Source organism: Vollenhovia emeryi, unplaced genomic scaffold (genome assembly GCF_000949405.1).
Source record: "Vollenhovia emeryi isolate VEMERY1.0 unplaced genomic scaffold, V.emery_V1.0 DF939222.1, whole genome shotgun sequence".
Taxonomy (NCBI): domain Eukaryota; kingdom Metazoa; phylum Arthropoda; class Insecta; order Hymenoptera; family Formicidae; genus Vollenhovia; species Vollenhovia emeryi.
Genome location: NW_011967144.1, coordinates 128457 through 145414, shown reverse-complemented (window position 1 = coordinate 145414; position 16958 = coordinate 128457). Strand labels below are relative to the sequence as shown.

Genomic DNA, 16958 nt, shown 5'->3' with positions numbered 1-16958 from the left:
TGTATAGTAGGACCTAAGACAGCAAAAGAGGTCGAACTGCAAGTATCAAATTTACTCCCACTTGAAAACTGGTAGTGTCGGAAATTTCTACTTTTGCCAATTTAGCATTAAAGTAGGTCCTTTCAAGTAGGGGCTAAAGTAAATTTTTAGAATTAAAGATTCAAGGGAGGAGAGTAAAAAAATATAATGTCATCAAAGTGGATTATCGCTGGTCTAAGTATGTATAAATTATCCTTAAAAGTGTCAAAATAGTACCAAAATTTCGACTCTGGCGGATTCCTTGCTCGAGTCGAAATTTTGGCCCTATGTTGAACCTTTAAATCTAATATATAGCAGAACCTAAGACAGTAAAAGAGGTCGAACTGCAAAGTACAAAATTTACTTCTACTTAAAAACTGGTAGTGTCGGAGATTTCTGCTCATGCCAATTTAGCATTAAAGTAAGTCCTTTCAAGTAGGGGCTAAAGTAAAAGAATTTTAGAATTAAAGATTCGAGGGAGGAGTAAAAAAATATAATGTCATCAAAGTAGGTTATTGCTGGTCTATGTAGGTGTATAGATGAGCTAAGTGGGTGTAAATTATCCTTAAAAGTGTCAAAATAGTAGCAAAACTTCGCCTCGGGATGTCATAAATTATTGTTTGTTTCTAAAGGGATTATCTCTGCCTCGTTAGAATAATAATTTCTGCCTTGCGAATTAGCTCTCGGGAGGAAGGGAAAGCTTGTACAATTATGTTCAGAACGAGCCTTGAGCACGGGCGAAATACGTGGCTTATTGCATATGCATTCGGGCAACCGTCTCGGCGTTCATAAAGACTAAAAGTGCATTTACGAGGGCGTGTCGCGCGTAAAACGAGACGTATCTTGAAGAGGCGAGTAGGTCGAGACGGCGGCGATCGCGGCGTGAATTTTTCAACGGGGCTTTTCTCCCGTCGCGTGTCTGAGAAAAACGCGTATTACCGCGAACAGGGTAATAATAACTCATCCTCCTGGTCACGTGTGCGCGCTTCGAGCGGCGCTCGTTAATGCAAGATGGAGGGATCAGAATGCATGTTAATAATATTCTCGCGGGTAATTGAAGCACTTTTCGATCGCGCGCACAGTGTAACTTGTATTAGTTTCAGATACTGTTTTACGCTCCCGAACAATCGTTGTCGCGATCGCTCAGCGAAATCTCTGTAAGCTGATTTTGCTAGTTGCATTAAGAGCCGGTGAGATTAAACGCCGCGATGGTTTCAGAATAAGTGACAATTTTCTGCATTGTCGTGAAAGGTTTCGAGGATCCCAAGATCAACGAACGTTGCGTGTCGAAGTGTTTTAATCTCGCGTAACGTAGCCAGACGTGCCGGTCGAGCGACGCCTCGTGACATGATTTTTGCCCTCGCACTCTCACGACCTCCGCATCTGAATGACGCTCGCCCTCCGCCTCGTTGATCTCCATTAAGCTTCTTCACGGGAAATTCGGTCGCGCAGGTCCTCGTATTACCGTCAATTACCAATTACGCGTCGATAAACGCGAGTAAACGTCGCTAAGTGGATTATATGGCCGCCATAATGACCGCGAGCAATGACAAATGGTAAAAGCAGGTAGCGATGTGATCGCTATGACACGATCGTAGATGACAATAGAATTTCGTGGGACAGACAGCGAATTCGATTACAGCACATTCCTTAAGCTTTGAACACCAAAGGTATCTTGGCGAGTCTCGAGTTTAGGTTCCTTAATTTAAAATTTGCAAAGGTCGAATTCTGCTGGCGTTCTCCTGCTGATCAAATCATCTCGATCTAAACGAGTAGAGTCGCGATGTCGTTGACCCCGACGGGTCACTGGTTTCACGCGATTTAAAGTAACGTCAAACGCGACGGACTCGCCACTGCGACGGACATTGTGTCTCAGATATCTGGTAATCGAGAGATTAATTGTGCATTGTATCCATCCCTCTCGTGTCTCTCTCTTGCTCTACCTACGCCTGGTCCAGGTGCGCGAGGTCGATTACGCAGTCGCGCGATGAATTCGTCACGAATCCGACACGCGGCGCAAACGCGTGCACGCGTACACGCACCCCCATGCTGCGTGACCTTATAACCAGTGGCCCATATATGGCACAGATCGCGAAACTAGGTCGGATTTGTAGTCTCCTTTCTCTTATTTCTCGTCAACGGCTCTCTTCTTACTCCCGATTGCTGCGACTCCTCGGCTAGCAAAAAAAACGGAGGGAATATGCGTTTCACCGAAATTGAGTCGGTTTTATTCTCGGTTGCAATTGCAACACGATTCGATATTAGCTTTTGCTCGGAGGTTTCTTATTATTCATAAGATACGTTTCCCGCTCAAAGCTTCGACTAAGATATCAGGTTTAATTATAATTCTATAATAATAATTACAATAATAAGCATTTTTTATTCAACGTCAGTGTTTTCTTGCCAGGTATAGTCAACGACGTTGTTAATTACCGCTGGCGACATTGAAGAATTCTTATTGTTACTCCATTTCGTCAATTGCGTCGTCACTTAAACATCTTCGAACGTAAAAACACCTGCTTGTGTGGAAAGCACGCGCGAATTGTCATTAAGATACCAAAAGTACATCCTTCCAAGTCGAACCTTGATTCGATTGTAGGCATTTGCGAAGCGTATTCGGTCTAATTTCCTGCTACAAAGAAGCCGCGTGTATCCACGCAGGTACAGCCGTGACCGATATTCCCACCTCAGTCAACCCCCATAACCGTTGGGCGCGAAGGCCGTAGGGAAAGGCGGCGCTATGCACCCTGTAAGAGGGTACGTCGTTAAACGATAGCAGGCTGGCAGGGCGAGGCCGTGTCGGTCGTTAATCGGTGAGCTGAAAATGTCAAATGGCTCGAAATAGTCGATCGTGAAAAGTTGCCGGCAGCCGCTCACGCTATGACGAAATCGCGGGTACAAAGCGCAGAACCGGTCCTCCGCCTTTGGCCCTTTTAACCCACCGGGATGGTGCACCTCGCGCTAACTTTTTCCAAGGGTTACGTACAATAGCTGGTAGTCTATCCTCTGGCGACTAGGGACACACAGGGATATGCGAGTCAGGTAAAGGTCGATATTTCGCTAGGTGATTGCGGCAGGCATTTCGAGCAGGAAAGTTCATGCAAACGTGAGAAAGTTCGTAGGTATGGAGCGACGTTGGAAATAATCACGCTAGATCGCTTGGTTTAGAAGAGATAGCATTGCGTTTCTTTACTATGATTTTAATGTGATACATTATTTTTATTCGTACACTGAAAAAAATTTCTGGTTGAATATGGACGAATCAGATAATTCCTTTAGGATTTACCAGAATTCCTTTAGGATTTACCAGAATTTCTGTAGGATTACAGGAACTTGCAAAAGCGAAAGTCAACGTTTCTCTAATAGGAGAACGATACAAATTTACATGCACATCACTTATATCTTCTCTTGTCAACTCTTTCATGTTATTTTAAATTAGTTTGTGTTACATTTTTAATTATTTCCTTTGCAATTGTAAACGTTACATCTTGCCATTTCTGTGACATTTTAAACTTAATTTCCAAATGATATTTCCTCACAGATTGACACAGTTGTGTGTAATTTTTTGCGTCAATTTAATACTTTTCGTTTTATATTGACAGACACTCGGTTATACTCGTAGCCGTTCAGAATGTGTGATCGTAGGCTGCTCGTGTGAACTTGGGGAAAGTATTTGACGACGAATTCAATGAGTAATGAAGATAAGTGGAGTGTCCCCGCATATGAGACGCGCGCATACGTTAATTGGTCGACAGGGTTCCATTCACAAAGAAGAAGTCTCTGTGCGTGTTACGCATCACCGAGAAATGAATGAATCTTAAACGAGTTAACAAGTAGCGCGCCGAAAGACCCCGAGAAAAACGCTTGCGTTCTACACGCTCGCGTCTCGTTTCTCAGATGCATGTTGAAATTTTATTTTTCCCCGCGGCTCTGCAATCGCAAGCCATTGGCAACGCCGGCAGATAACGATCCGCTCTTGTTAGATTAGTTCGGAATTTCCACTCATTTCTGCTACATTTGCGATTCGCGTGCCGTTTCGCCGAGGTATCATTGAAGCCGCACGACGTACGTAAACAGTGCCAAATCGATACCCGCTTCGTGTTCCACTAGACAACTAGTTGCACAACTGACTCGCAATCCTGGAACTTGCCCGAGTTCTCACTCTCTTTTGCCGAGCTAAAATCATTTCATTTAGCATTGACGTGGCCGATCGATCATCGTTCTCTGGTACTTCAATTACTCGATCATCATAATCTCCGGAAGACGTAACTCGTCCCGGAAAGAACTCCTTTTGGTATTCTTAATTTTTAACATCAAGAATTATCTGACGCCAGTATACGACTAACAATAATTAAGCTTTCAACCGTCCATAACTGATAACGTGTTTGTAACAGAAAATTTATTGCGAAAAATATTACGTCAGCCAGGGTTTGAACCTGGAACTCCCTACTGTCTAGACGGGCGTCTCACCAATTCGACCACTAAGCACGTGGTAATATTTATCACAATTAGCAATACTTATGTCATTATTGCGATAAATACGAGGGGGAAACCGCTGACCAAAATGTTGTACACCAATGCCCACCAATGCCCAGTGGGCATTACTTCATCTTATTATCTTATTTTATCTTTACAATGCCCCAGCAAGGCCTAATGCCCAAACTAATGCCCCAAAAATGCCCAGTAATGCCGCAAATCTACACCACAATGCCCTCAGCGGTTTCCCCCTCGGATATGTATTACCAGTGATCGAATTGGTGAGAAGCCCGTCTAGAGAGTAGGGAAGTCCAGGTTCAAACCCTGGGCTGAGGTAATATTTTTCGCAAAAAAATTTCCTGTGTCAAAAACACGTTGCCAATTATGGTCGATCGAAAGCTTAATTGTTCCTAATTTTTGTCCTTTATTTAATGTTACGAACATTGTTGTCCGACTCTTTTCTTCTACAGTGCGTTTGATCTCTGACGCGTGTCTTGTGTTAGAACGACGCAGCTCGAGACTCAAACGGCCGCATTAAATATACCAAAAGCGCGAGTAGAATGCGTGCTTGAAGAGCCGCGCATTTCTACTTCGAGCGCTGACTCAACGTGTAAATTTCCGGGCTATTTTTGAGCTGCCTCTGCGCACATCCTCGAAAATACCGTCACAAGTGAACAAATCGCCGCGTACTGATCCCAAAGAACGACTTCTGCTAGCGGGGTGCACGCGCGGGGTACACGATATCCCCGACGACTGACCAATGACTCGGCGCGAAGACCATGGCGGAGAGAGGAGAAAATAGGTCACGGACTTTCCCCAAAATAGGTCGCTCCACGATACAAGTCGGACGGAGCTTTCACGTGACGGAAGCGAAATCCCGGCTTGTTCGTGTTACGAGTTCGCAAGCTTCATTTATGACGATCGAGCTTCTGTCACGCGGAAAATGAAAACCTCGGGAACAACTCGAATAGGAGAAATAACGTAATTAGCTGCGTGGAAATAAAACAAGTCGCAACGTCTAATTGTAAGACTCAAACCAGATTTTAGGGAACGAAATGCGCACCCCTGAGACATCCAGTAGATCGCGGAACAATCGGCGAAAGGGCGTAATCTCTTTTAAAGTCGAATAACAAATACATTTATTTAATTTCGCGCTCCGATGAAAACCAGCACGCCGTGCTTCGTGCCAATTTCGAAGTCGTCCCGGATAATGTCCGTACGTCCCATCAATCTCCCTTCGTACGTCAGAGAAGAGAGCCGGATAAATACTCGATAGACTATTTCGTATCGGCCAAAACAGAAAACACTCGATGGAAGGCTTTCCTCTTGGCAAACTGCGACCAGCCCCGAAATAACGCGCGGCTCTTTCTCTCTCTATCTCCCTCTCTTCGCACGTTCTAGAGAGAAAGGAAACAGATAAATCTTTCAGAGAGAGAAAGAGAGAGAGAGAGAGAGAGAGAGAGAGAGAGGGGATTAGAAAGAGTTAGAGGAAGAACAGATCTCCCGCTATGTCGTGAGCGCGCTTAAAAATAAAGTCTTACGTTGCTCTTCAAGTTCGCCCGCGCGAAGAAATCGGCCAAGTTCCTCCTCGGCGAGGCGGGGACGTTCCGGTCAGTCTACTGGTTAGCCTGTCGAGTTTTTATAAGAGTGAGAGCACGATGGAGTGTACGAGAGTCGACTTCGCGCTTGGTGGAGCGTGAGGGAGCGAAGGGGAGAATCAGAGAGATCTCTCTCAGAGATTGCTGTGCTGTCAAATGTTGCTGGGCGCGATCGAAAAATGACGACCACCCACGGCGGCCACATGTACTATGTGATTAAGGTGCCCAGGGACACCGACGGCAACGAGAGGTAATCGCACTCGACAGCTCCTTTACATAAACACCCCGAACATTCTCGATAATGTGCCCTCCTTCTGAACCCACTCTCTCCGCTCACGGTTCCTTCATTGTTTGCGTCTTATCTTCGGTCATCGCCGCATACGAAGACATCGCAACCCGAGAGCTTCAGCTTCGTGACAGATTCGCGAACGTCTCGCCATAATCGGGAATATTGCACAGGGCCCATTTCACGAACGTCGGTTAACTGTTAGCCAGAGTTCAGTCAACTCCCTATCTTTTTCTATCTTGTTCTCTATGAAGAAGAAGAGACAGAGGATCAATTAACCTTCGGTTAGCAGTTAACCGACGTTTGTGAAACTGGCCCACGTAGCGTTGTAAAGCGAGAAATTATTTTCGAGAAAAAATGGCAATTGTTTGCGGGTTTCCGGGCAAAATTCGTGAGGCCACGTAGGAATAATTAAATTTTTCTAATGTTATACGTAAATTTCATTTTTCGCCGGAGGTTACTCGAAGATTAGCGATCTTCGACATGACAGCTCGATATTTCTCATCTCTGATCTCGTCTCGTTCATTGCCTCTCGTCTAGCATTTTCTTCCTCGTTCCCGTTCATGCTTTCTTCCCTTTCTTCTTCTCCTCTCTCTCTCTTTCTCTCTCTCTCTCTCCCTCCTCGTTTTTCCCGTCTCCTTCCTGTCTTCTTTTCACATACTGCTTTCTTTTCATCGCGAGAATAGTTGGCTAGATTCGATCGTTGCGCAACCATGCTCGAGCTATGAACCGCGTCGGCCTCAAAGAGCAAAGAGCGACGTCTCCTTCTCGGAGGTCTTCAACCCCTGACCGATTGTATAAACCTAGACGGGGGTTACACATTAACTGAAGATTCGCCGGCGGATCACGACGGTCACGGTTCTCACAAAGGTCTCGCGAAAAATTATCCAAAGTATATGCAAAGTTATTATCGCCCATATATTGTGACAAATACGAATATTATTCGAGAATTATTCATTAAGAGAATAAATGTTTATGTTAATGATTCGTAATCTGCAATTAAAAGTTTCAAGGCTTGGAGCAAGTACTAAAGAAATTCGAAATTAATAAAGGAGTCCTCGACAGTATTCAGATTAAATGTTTTTTTCGACTTTATGATTATTAGTTTCGAATTTATTATTTCAATATGGAGAAGTTTGTGATCACTGTATAAAATATATTTTAAATGCTTAATTAAATGCTAATTGATTTGGCGTGCTTCGTTAAAGCCTCACTTTCTTATTTATGGACATAAAATATCTTTGAGGGAGGTCCAGGTTCAAACCCTGGCCGAGGTAAATTTTTCGCAATAAATTAAAAAATTAAAATCATTTAGACACTAACGTCCTGCCTTGGCTCTTATATCCTTTATTCCTTCGAATTGTGATTTCACGTCAGAGCCGTATGAATTTTATCGATTAAATATCTTTCCTTGATCTCTGTACAAGTCATAATATGTGTAATATATGTAATAATCAGGAAATATGGAATAATTACGGTATTACAGTTGCTATTTAGAAAATTGTTGAGTCAAACTGGAAAGCTGTCGGTCAAAAACGAGCGAAGAATTGAAAGAACCGGGAGAGATGAAAGAAACTCAATCGCGTCTCGAATCTTTGCCTTTAGCGAAGTTACCTTGGACTGATCGAATAATCTCACAAGAACTAGCGAAAGAAAGACGGAGGTCGATTGCGATCGATCGCGCCGTCGGAAATCCGAGCCGGTCCTCATTTCCTATCCGTCTAGACGTTATTTCTAAAGGGACCGACTGCACCACCCAGCCATCCGATTGCGACAAACGTGTACATTAGATTATACACGTGCGCATTAATTCAGGAAATAAGCCGTCAAATTTCTCAAGGGTATCTAGTTTCGCACGTGAAAATTTGCCCCAAATTTCCGTCGCATTGACCATTAGAACTCAAATTAATATACTTCATGTATAATTAATATGCACGAATCGCGATTTAAATTTAGTTTCAAGCATTCACTGAGAAAAATGTCCGATTGAATATAATCGGATAATCTAATTACGGAATAACAAACTGATATATCCAATTAAATTGTATATCCGTTGAAAAATATGCTCGGTTTTTCGATCAAATTTCATCGGTAACTGCATTTTATCGGATAAATTTCATCGGGTGTGTCCGTAATTTAATCGAACAAATGAACCATTGGAAACACTATTTAATTCGCTTATCCGACGAAAATTTTTCTCAGTGTTGCCGTGAAATGTCGAGAAGAGACGCGTAGAGAGAAAAGGTCTATCTCGATGGAGAAAATTCTACAGTTCCAACGTATGCACTGAGAACAATTTTCACCCGGGTAAACCAATTAAATAGTATTTCCGATGGTTAATTTTTTTTATTACGCTTTCCGATTAAATTATGGATACACCCGATGAAATTTGTCCGCTGAAATGCAGTTACCGGTGAAAACCCGATCACATATTTCATCGAATATACAATGTAATCGGATATATTCGTTTGCTATTACGTAATTGGATTATTCAATTATATTCAATCGGACATTTTTCTAGTTGTCGCGGACCAGGAAGGAACGTGCAGATCGACCGGAAGCCCGTGCACACGTACAAAGCACGTGCGCTAAACCGCGGACGGGTAACAGTGCACCACGGCGCAATTAAGCGCAGCGGCGAAGTTAATGTCACGGCCATCGCGGAGCGGACGCGGTGCGATCGCAATTGAGCGTAATTTACTCGCCGCGCCTGCAAACGATCGCGTGTTGCCGGAACAGGGGGACGCGCTTAAATTCAAGGTGTTAACAATTTGCCGCGCAGGGTATTAAGAATTTTTAACTAACGGTGAACGGGCGACATGTTGACGCGATCGACGAATGATCGATACGTGTGCATCGAACGCGTGCATAGACGTCCTCTTGACTAGCGCGATATCTTCGCTCGACCGTTTCGATATCGGGCGTAAAACGATTGTGTGGGGAAAAAATGCCTGGTATCGGTGCCGCTTTAATGCTCGGCAAGATAGACGTCCCTATTCATTATCGCGATACGAAACTTTCATTCAGACTCGCGCGTTCTTCAAGGTGATCGCGAAATTACTCCACCTGGCTCGTAAAACTCGCGCACCCGCTCGGGCCGCGGCTTTTGTTATCGGCAGCGTATCTTGAGAACCGCTGCGAGCGACGCGAGGCGTGCGTGTGCCCGCGATTAGCGTTCCGTGAATCGGAATTTAATTAGAGAGTCGAGAAAACGAGGAGAGGAAGCGTCTTCCATGCCTTTCTTCCTGCGTATCTGCTCTCCTGCCTTAGGCGCCTCGGCAGTCATCGATAGCGTGTGCGATTAAGCGCAAATGTTTCTGGACCTGTGGCGAGTCGAAGGGTCGAAAAAGTCTCAGAGATTTGTCGAGATACACGATTGCTACGCACAGTCTGATAATAAATAACGTAGATATGGAAAAGTTGCAAAATAAATTTCTACGTGAAATAAACAGAAACAATTTCTATCTCGAGAAGTGCGAACTGGGTCTATCAAATTATTGTAACTTCTCGTCTTGCACATTATAAGTTTTTAACTAATTATATTTGGATGCTTTAACTGGATCTATATTTTTGCGGTTTATTTTTCTGATTATAATAATATAAGTAGGCCAATATCGATAATCTTGGTCTTACGCTCTGTTGCTTCAAGAGTTTTCATTAAGCCGGCACTATATTAAGAAAGGAGATGCTTGAGTGCACAAAACCGACGCTTGAATGAATAAAACAGATATTAAAGCCAACGGCATACGATACTATTTTTCCCACTGGATTCCTTACGAGGACCATGGCTCCTGATTGCAATCAGGATTTAGCCTTAAGTTACCTGATCTGAAACTCTGCATCCTTATTGGTTCTCGTAAGCAATCCAGTAGGAAAAATAATATCGTGTGCCGTTGGCTTAAGTTGAGGCTGAACAAGCTGCCGTAGTTAAACAGTTTGCTTAATAATGTCAATTATTAATGCGTCGACAAAATTCGCTATTGTAACATTATGTCTGTTCGACTTTACATTAAAAAAAAATAACGGTCAGGTTTTTACGCATTGAAACAGTTTTGCCTAGTGCATATCACCGATTGTGATCTTTTACAATGCATCAAGAAATTATCTCGTGCTAGAAAGCATTTTCCATATAAAACGCAATTTTTATGCAGCGAGATTCATCATTAAGATACCGTTCAGAAGCACGTGCTATTACAGCACGATATTATCGAATACAGGACGATTCATAAGCGACAGTGATGTAAGAAATGATGCTAGATTTCTTATTTGAGGAGATTTTTATGAATTGATATGAAATTCTTAATTATTTCTTCGTCTCATATTTACACGAGTAGGCTCTTCAATAAAATCTAATATGCAGAGTAAAGCGATGAAATAAAATCAAGTGCACAAAAATAATATTCGATATGCGTGTGTATCTATTACAGTTACAGGTCAACGAAGATGAAGATGTTTTCGCAAACTAGTAAACTTCACGAACGAAACTAGATAATCTCTTTATTTTCCAATTGATTTAGAGTAGATCTTATTTTAACAAAAGTTTATATCTCGTTACAGATCGAGAATGATGAAGGTCCTTTCGCAAACTTTACGAACGAAACCAATCTCTTTCTTTTTCATTTGAAGTAAATTCTATTTAAAAAGTTCAGTGTTTGAGAGATTTTATATCGGCAACCGAAAGATCGCGACGGACCCAATGATCTCCCAGAAAAATTGTAATCCGAACAAGCAAAGTGTTGTATCCGGCGTTGGATACAACAATCGCGAATCATAACGAGAAGATTTGTTCGCGCACAACTAATCGCCTCCTCTAATTTCAGTACGGACAGCGGCTGGGACAACCCGTTCAGGCCGGACGGCGATCTCTCTCGGGAAGCCGATGAGATCGTCGAGCTGATAAAGGGCGGCAAGCCGATCACGCCAACCCCGGGTCAAAACGCGCCGCCGTTGCCGGGATGCGATGGCAAATCCGGCGACTCGAGTACCAGTCCACTCCTCAAATCCGGGAATTGTCATTCGTCGCCGAGGCCGGGCCAGGAGAATGGCAGCGCACATGGTGGCACTCCTTCCAAATCCGGCAACCAGCCTGTCAATGAAAAGGTAAAACGAAAAGGACGCGTAAATTTTTGCTTCTGCGCTGTTGAATTCGTTGAGCTATTTTGGACCGTTCCACGGGTCGCCACTGCTTCCATTCGACGTGCTGTTAATTTAACTGGAACAATGGAATTAAATAACATGCAATTTGCTTTTTGGCTACAGGTTTTGTGCTAAAATGATCAATTTCGACACACATGGTAATTAAAATAACTTTATTGTTTTGGTTAAATTGACGACATTGAGTAGGGGCGACCTGGAATGCTTCAAAATTATTCAAATTAAGTAAAATTTTGACACTGTACTTTGCAGTGTAACGTTAATTTGATTGTGCCTGTATTTAAAGTTTGAAGGTCTACTAAATTATCAAGAGGAATCACGGCAAAGACGAGATAATTTTAACACCTATTTGTAGTGATGAAATGTGTCTGGTTTTCAGGTCGGCTCGTCTCGGACCGCGACGGTGGAAGTCGCGAGGATGACGGCGCAAGGTCCGGGCGACGCATCACAGGTCGAGCACGTCACCCTGAAGAAGAAGCCTAAGTGCAAGTGCTGCGTGCTGCAGTAATGACCGCGCGACGGAGGCGGCGGGGACGCGCACGTGAGACGAACCCTCCTTCATTATCGGGAGCGTGACTTCAGCTTCGAGGCTACCGAAGAAGTCACGGCTGGGCAGTTCGAAGCATCGAGAACGCATCGATGAAGAAGCGGCTCGAGGAGGATGCCGAGAAAAGCGCCGGCATTCTAAACATGCTCGGGGCCTGAAGAATCGAACGGGTCCAGAAAATGACTTCTCGGAGAGAGAGAGGGGGAGAAAGAAAAGAGAGTTTCGTCTTTGAAGAAACGTGGAGCGGAAGTATTTGAAACGAAAAGAATGTAATTGCGAATAAAAGAAAGCGCTGTCAGATTGTTGGGAATCTGAAGAATGAAGTGGACAGTAGGTCGAACAAGATGTCAAAGCAGCTTCGTGTCTTTTTAATCACGAAAAATTAAAAGGGAACAAGAAGGAATATATCGATGGGAACGAAAAGAGGATTTATCAGAATTTAAAGAAAATGGGGCAAGAGCTTATCGATTCTTGTTGAGGAGATTGGAATCTCTCTTGAGATGTTCTGGAACATGGAGATTGAAGCTAACTCTTGCCGTGAAAGATTTAACTCTCACCAGGCTACCTCCGGTTTTCGAGCACAGGGAAGAAGTCCACGTGGAAGATGAGACGAGGAACGAATCGTCAGTGCGCGAACATTGAACCGCTTTTGACAGTGATATTTTATGAAGTTTATTCATAAAATGTTCATTTTATGACGCGAGAGACCAGAGCTAGGAAAAAAAACGGGAGAAAAAAAGAGAAAGAAAAAGAAATCTATATATATATTATACATACAAAACTATATTGTAGATACAGAATGGTAGCTGTATAGCTTATATGCTTTTACTATCGTGGTTAATTATCGTCAGGATTATCGTGATTTCAAGAATGCGTCGTGCGCGTAGAGCGAGAAAGAAACAGAAAGAATGCGTGAGAGAAAGCGCGAATGTGCGAGAGAGAAAGGGAGAGATAACGATGAATGATATGACTATAAGGGGAAGAGTGTGCGCGACGAGGCATGTAAAGTTCCGCGGGACGTCATTCGTCCGTTAGATCTCGGTGCGAGCAGATATATCGCCGTTTCTGAGGAAGCTAACTCGGCAGCTTTGATCAATCTTTTTTTAATGCACTGCGAAGGGTATTCGACGCGTCGAACAGCGCTGCATACAGAAAGAGTGTGGCAAGATATACCGCGTACTCTGTTGCGTCTACGAATTTCTTGATCAATTTTAAGTTGATTTTAATCATTTTACTAACAACATTTCATTTGTGATCAAGAAAGAGTATGCGGTTTCCGGCACATTCTACGATACGATAGATAAGCATTTTATTTTATTAAAATGCATCGAAGAGTTCTGTAGGTAAAATTCCTCTTCCTCTTCTATATTTCAAACACAATTTCATTGTTTAAAAAAGTTCTATCATTCTTTTCCTCTCGCTACCTTTATTTCACCTCTGAAAATTTATATCGTGGAATTTTGATATACAGTGAGATCTTCGTATTCTCGAAGGTAAATTATAATAATAGAACAGGGTCGGACAACCCTCTCTCATAAAAACAGACGTAACAAGGCATAAGTGGGTGACCAAACAGGAAATGGTCTCAAATGCTTAAAAGTAATGTAGCTAATAATATTGATTAGTAGAAGGTACTGGTTACTATCTACATTGGCTGCGTTTCAAAACTAATGTTTGAACGATCGACATTTCAAAAATGTATTTGATCGTAGAAATATTTAAGATCGTTAATTGATAATTTATCATTGTGTTTTAACGTGTGATCGCAATGGACGTTAATGAAGATTATAAATCTTATGATTATGACGGATACAATAATCACAGTAGATTTTAGCATGAATTTTACTACATTTATATTTATTTCGTTTTTCGTGTCATCGGGAATGACACGAACGAGAAATGTTTCTTCTCGATTATTTTCCTTTTGAAGTCTTTGATGCTGGTCCCGCAACTAGTATCTAATAAGGCAGCTTGCTGATAGTGTTCCTAATTTTACCTGCGGAACTCTAAAGAAAAAAGATTATTTTCGCGCGGATATAAATAGCGCTTAACGCGTTAAACGCTATTGCTCCTACAAAGTCGAGATCGAGTCTTGAGAATCTTCGCGCGTATCTCTTTTAGAATATCGTTGAATCAGTTGTTGGTTGTCCTCGAATCGGTAAGTCCGCTCTCAATTTTGTCCGCCACAATGTGAAATTCATCCCGAATCTTTTTTTTTTATAGTGATCGATATACACGTGAGATTTTGTATTGTAACAGATTATGCAAAGTATTCGCGACTTTGATTGCAAATTTTTTAGGAATTTTAGGAAAATTGAAAGGGGAGAATGAGAGAAGTTATTTTTCTCTTGCGGTCAATCATGGTGAACAGAATCGCGCCTTTTTGAACATGCCGAGGGTTCGATCTTGAGGCCTCGTCATGTTCGACCGAGTACCTAAGTGCATTTCGTTAATTATCATCGTGAGCGCCGCCAGAATTTTTTATAGGGGCACGCATAAAATTGTTGCCTACTTTTTGAAAGTCTAAAACAAAAATCTCGAGTCTTTTATATATACAGAAGTGCGTTTTATTATTGAACTGAAAGTAATTTTAGCATTTCTTTCGTTGTTTTGCAATATTTATGGCATGCTGTCTTAAAATTTTTAATTAAAAAATTTTAGATAAATGAATTAATTAAAAAATTACAATCAATTAAGCATCTCCGCTCTTTTTAGTCCTTGGGAAATATTAATGAGCGTGCCCTTTTGTTCTTTTCTCACGACGCCCATGATTTTTATTGTACCTGCGTTGATGAGTTCCGCGTTCGATTAGGGCGAGCTGAGACAAAATGAATCACTAAAAACTCGTGATTACAAACTTCAAATTACATAATTTCAATTCTAGAAACATGATAGAACAATCGGTTTCAAATTAGTCGCAGCATCTGTCGTTAAAATACATAATTCAATCGGAGACACTTTACTAGCTCGGCTTGTTTTAATCGACGGTGAGGCGGAAGGACGCGAGGTGCCGGGGGGAAAAGAAACCGGATCATTCGGACGGTGTCGAAGATACTATTTTCCTAATTAACGAGCCGCTCGAGGAGGAAATCCCGGCGCCTCCCCGCTGCCGCGGTGGCGATTTTTAATGGACGAAAACAATTTATTGTGCGAACTAGTCGAAGGTATCGGGAGGTGTTAACTCTTCGTGGCGGCGATCACATAAAATGTCTTTTGTATCATAATTGTTTTAAAGTCCTAGTTGCATATATACAATATATACAAGGGATACATTACGAGAGGGAGTGTATTACGAGTGGAGAGTCACTGCATCGTTGCGTGCAAAGCGCGAAGCTAAATCCTTTTAATTTTAACTCGTAAAAAAACATACGCCCCACCCCCTTCTAAACGATATCAATAATTTATATCGAACGGTATTGATAATTCGATTTTAAGTCTCGTTAGAATATAGCGACGAACGTATGCAACGGAGTATATCTTTACTTTTCTTATTCTTTTATCTGCTCTGACAATGTGCCCTTTCGCAAAACTTGCGTTAATTCTCGCGAGGATCCGTAAAGGACTTCGACGGATCCGGAGATATTCAATATTTCGCGTGCCGCGAAGAGCCGATCGAGCGCAGTTTGCGCAGCGCAGTGCAAACGAGAGGAATCTGTAACGCGCATACCTACACACGAGAACCTCTTAACGTCTGTTCCCACGCAAAATGTTGACTCTGCTGAGCTTACAGATATTAAACGAATATTAAATGTCTTGTTAAAAAAAAAAGAAACGGTTTGTGAAGGATATGTTGTCTGTGTGATACGAGGCCTACGAAGATGGATCCAGAATAATGTTAAGCGCTGATGATTAAAATTGAGATCCAAAATTCACGGATGAGAGAATAAAACGAGTTTCGCATAGAGAACAATTTGAATGAAAATTAATTAATTAATTAGCATTCTTCTTGCTCTCCAGACATGGTATCGTGAAGCGTGCAGAAATTGATAAGCTCGGATCTGTTCTTGTAGGTCAACGGCGCCTCCTAGCGAAATCCCCGTCCATCTCCCCTCGAGAATCCAAAGTAAATTACGGACTCAAGATGAGATGTAAACTCGATGAGAGACGAACCACAAAATGCAACTACCACGCTATTATTAATTACTAATGCTCATAGCACGCCGGTTGTAGTGCGTTGCATAAGACAAATTATTTACTGACTATATGCAAAATAACCGATCAATTTAAAATACCTCTCGACACCATCTATCAAAGTTACGGCGATTCAGTAATAATTAACGGCCACTCTCGCCTGTAAATATCATGCGCTGGTGAATCGCTTTCTACCGGACGAATCATCTTTATATTTCAAGGAGTTGCATATTTGACTTATGAAAAAATCACGAGTCAGATTTTTTCGCGTATGAGCTTTACATACCCGAGTACGAATTCTGTGAAATACCGGCGAAAAGTACACGCTGCGATTATTAGTAATATTGTGTAATTATTAGTAATCGATTGTCTTTTCGCCACGCAACAAATTTTCATCGTGCGTACGTACATAATTAGGGTTAAACTGATGAAACATAATTTTGCAAGTCGAATAGCCTGACGTGAATATTACCGATTAAGATGAAATTACCGACTAAATGGTGCAGATTTATCATTTCCCGCTACTTTTCTCGCGTCATAGCCGACGCATTTATTATCGCGTATCCATCGCGTGATCCTTTCGCCGACGCGATCCAAGCAGGCGAATATCAAGTGACGAAATCGTTAAGTCACCCGATGGGATTATGTTAATCGATATCGCAAACACTGGGCAGCGATGCATCCTTACATGATCCAGGCTCGTCCCAGATTTGCAACGGGGATGCGTTTCACCGCGGACATTAACCGG

General features: G+C 42.3%; 1 protein-coding gene across 2 annotated transcripts in view; it reads left to right on the top strand.

The window, feature by feature from the left end:
* LOC105560759 overlaps positions 1 to 16662 on the top strand; it is an 87074-nt gene extending 70412 nt beyond the window's left edge. For both annotated transcript variants that reach the window (XM_012010141.1, XM_012010142.1), the window contains 2 exons: positions 11199 to 11478; positions 11912 to 16662. In XM_012010141.1, the coding sequence (XP_011865531.1) occupies positions 11199 to 11478; positions 11912 to 12040 (409 nt within the window). In that variant the 3' untranslated portion in view covers positions 12041 to 16662. The remainder of the gene's footprint in view (positions 1 to 11198; positions 11479 to 11911) is intronic.
* Positions 16663 to 16958: the final 296 nt, after the last annotated feature.